Raw genomic sequence first — 3,074 nt, forward strand, 5'->3', positions numbered from 1 at the left:
TAACCCTAACCCTAACCCTAACCCTAACCCTAACCCTAACCCTAACCCTAACCCTAACCCTAACCCTAACCCTAACCCTAACCCTAACCCTAACCCTAACCCTAACCCTAACCCTAACCCTAACCCTAACCCTAACCCTAACCCTAACCCTAACCCTTTTTTTAACCCTATTACCAACAACTGTTTAAAACTTGCCATCAAACCAATATTACCCTGCCTTCAACTCTTATTCTTCCCTTTTCCACATCTTTTTAAACTTCACAACCGCCCTACACATTTCGTTACTTTCCAACCCACCCCATCGAACCTTTCGACCCATCCATTCTAATTATTATTTTATATTATCCCCCATTCCACCCCCTTTTCCCTTATTTGTTTTTTTAACCATTTATCCGCTTTATCCCCTAACACCGCCCACAATATAAACGTTATCTCCACTAATACACCCTCATATTACCAATTTTTGTTTTTTATTTTTCCATATGTTCCCGTCTGTTTTATTTCCTCGAACTTGTTGCATATCAATTATGGTATTTTATAATCAAAACATCCCAAATATGTTTCCCACCGCATTGTTTGTTTTACTTTTTTAACTTTTAATAATGTTTTTTTTGCCCATTTGCAATTGGCCATTATATATTTTCAAACAACCTCGTTTCCTTTTTTATTCGTTTTATATTATTTATAACCGGATGCCCATTTTTTTATTTTTTTAATTGCACCACCTGTCCGACTTTTTTGTTTTGCCGCTCCCGCTTTTGCCATCCGTGCATTTTTCGCTCCCCGCGCTGCCGGTAAAACTTTGCCTCCTCCTCGTTTTTCCCGTTTTTCTTTTTGTTATATTTTTTATTTGCGCCTTTATTTTTATTATTTCCTCCGCCTTTTTTTATTTTTATCCGTTTTTTTATTTGTTGTTTTTATTTATATCGCCAATTTTGTCCATCCGCCTCGTTTTCATATATTTATAATATGCTTTCTTTTTTTTTCGCATTTCTCCCTTTTTATACGCCCATTTATTTTTTTGTTTAATATTATCCGTATGCATTCCGTCGTTTTTATAAATTTTTATATTATTTTTTTCCATTTTTTATTACCCCGTTTATTTCGCCGCTCCGTTTATATTATAATTTTTTCGTTTATTTGTCCGTTTTGTTTTTTTTATCCGCTTTTTTATATATAATTTTGCAACCGCCGCACTGTTTTTATATGTATAACTATTCGGATTTTCGGCGCGTTAACCCCCAATTTTAATGCGTTTATTGCCGTAAATACCTGTTATTTGCTTTTCTGTAACTGCCGTATAATTTTCCGTCTTTTTGCGCTTATTTCCACGTTTTGGTGGTAATTTAACGCCCCCAATCGTTTTCCGTAATTTGTCGTTTTTTGCACCGTGTTGCAATATATAATAATTTTATTTCTTTTCTCATGTTTTTTCTTTATTTTTTTTGCCAATTATATTACCACCTCGTTTTTTTTATTTTTTAAATTAAATTTTAATATTCCGTATCCGACGTTTTTACGTTATGTCGCCGTTCGGAACTAATATATTCCCAACCTGGGCAATTTTACCAACCGCCCAAATTCCGTTTCGTTTGTCGCCCGTAACGTCGCCATTAAATATACCATTTGCGTCTCCAATTTAATTACCCTTTATAACTCTAACACCCGCGCCCGTTAATTTCCCCTTATCCCCAAATCCAACACCACGTAACATTCGTTTATTATAATTCGTTTTAACCGTTTTATTGCCCGTTACCCGTTAATAAAATGCCCAAAATTCTTTTTTACCGCCAATTTTACCGTTATTAACATTACCAACGTCTATTTATACGGCCGCTCCGACGCCCATTCCACGAAATTGATCCCCAATTCGTCGCATTTGTTTTTAATATTATTGCGCAACGACATTAACGGTATTATTATTATCGTTATTTTTTCGGCCGAATATGCCGCCGGAAATATAAATAATATATTTTTGCCGCCACTCGTACCTACTACCATTATTACCGGGCTGGTTTTCTGTATAATTATTTATAACGCCGGGTTTTACACTCCGCAAAACTCCGTTTTTTCGTCCAATATTTGCTTTAATTGCAATTTTAAACCAATACGCCGTTTTATCCGCCAACGTCTTTTTTCTTTTTCCGTGCTTTATTTCGTCAAATCCGTAAACCGTATCGGGTTTTTAACCATGCTATTTCCTTCCTTCCACTTTTTTTTAACCATTAAATTAAATATATAAAACGCGTGCCATTTGCGGCTGGTTTTTTGGAATATAATTGGCCGCGCTTCGCGCCCACGGATTATTTTAACTCTCTTTTTACCTTTGCCGCCCTGCTCGATTGGTTACGCGCTTCGCGCCCGGGCCTTATAACGCCATTTTTTACAATTTTATTTTTAACGTTTTTTTATATTTTACTTTTTTATAAAATAATTCATACCTTTCCTTTTTTATTTTTTCGTTTATTTTTTTGCGTTATATATAACCGGACTTATTGCAACTTTAATACTTCTAACATTTTATTTCTAATAATTTTAACCGCTTTTACGCTTAATTTCCTTAATAATTAACCCCTATTTAACCGTTTTTATATATAACCATTAAACGGTTTATATTACCGTAATTGCGCTATTTTATATTTTCTTTTCTTTTGGTTATATTTGGTTTATATTCCATCCATATAACATTTATTTTATATACGTATTATTAAATATTATTTTCTACCTATTTTATGTTTTATTATCTTTTCACACCACATATTAAAAAATATTCTTTTTCGATTGTTTTATATTTCTCTTTTATTTTGTCATATTTCAACATTTTCCTTACTGGTATAATACTTGTTTGTAATTTGCTTTTATATTTTAACTCCTTTTGCTTTCCAATTTGACCGCATTTCATTTCGCCCAATTATAATTTATAACAACTTCAAATTTATTTTTCCATATGTTTTTTAATCCCCTCAACTTTTTTCTATTATTTGATTTATTATATTTTCCCCTTTATTTCAATCTCAACTTTTCTGCACTATTTTCGTTATACTTCCACTATTTTAATCCCAACGCATCTTATA

General features: G+C 33.0%; 1 protein-coding gene across 1 annotated transcript; it reads right to left on the minus strand.

Annotated features, from left to right (window-relative positions):
* Nucleotides 1-1,821: 1,821 nt before the first annotated feature.
* Nucleotides 1,822-2,519, minus strand: MGG_16581 (uncharacterized protein; the record flags this gene model as incomplete). Its single annotated transcript, XM_003711115.1, has 4 exons — nt 1,822-2,019; nt 2,325-2,367; nt 2,442-2,446; nt 2,511-2,519. 4 exons carry the CDS (start codon nt 2,517-2,519, stop codon nt 1,822-1,824), a joined length of 255 nt encoding a protein of 84 aa, XP_003711163.1.
* Nucleotides 2,520-3,074: the final 555 nt, after the last annotated feature.

The sequence above is a fragment of the Pyricularia oryzae genome, chromosome 3 (genome assembly GCF_000002495.2).
Source record: "Pyricularia oryzae 70-15 chromosome 3, whole genome shotgun sequence".
In the NCBI taxonomy this organism is placed as follows: Eukaryota; Fungi; Ascomycota; class Sordariomycetes; order Magnaporthales; family Pyriculariaceae; genus Pyricularia; species Pyricularia oryzae.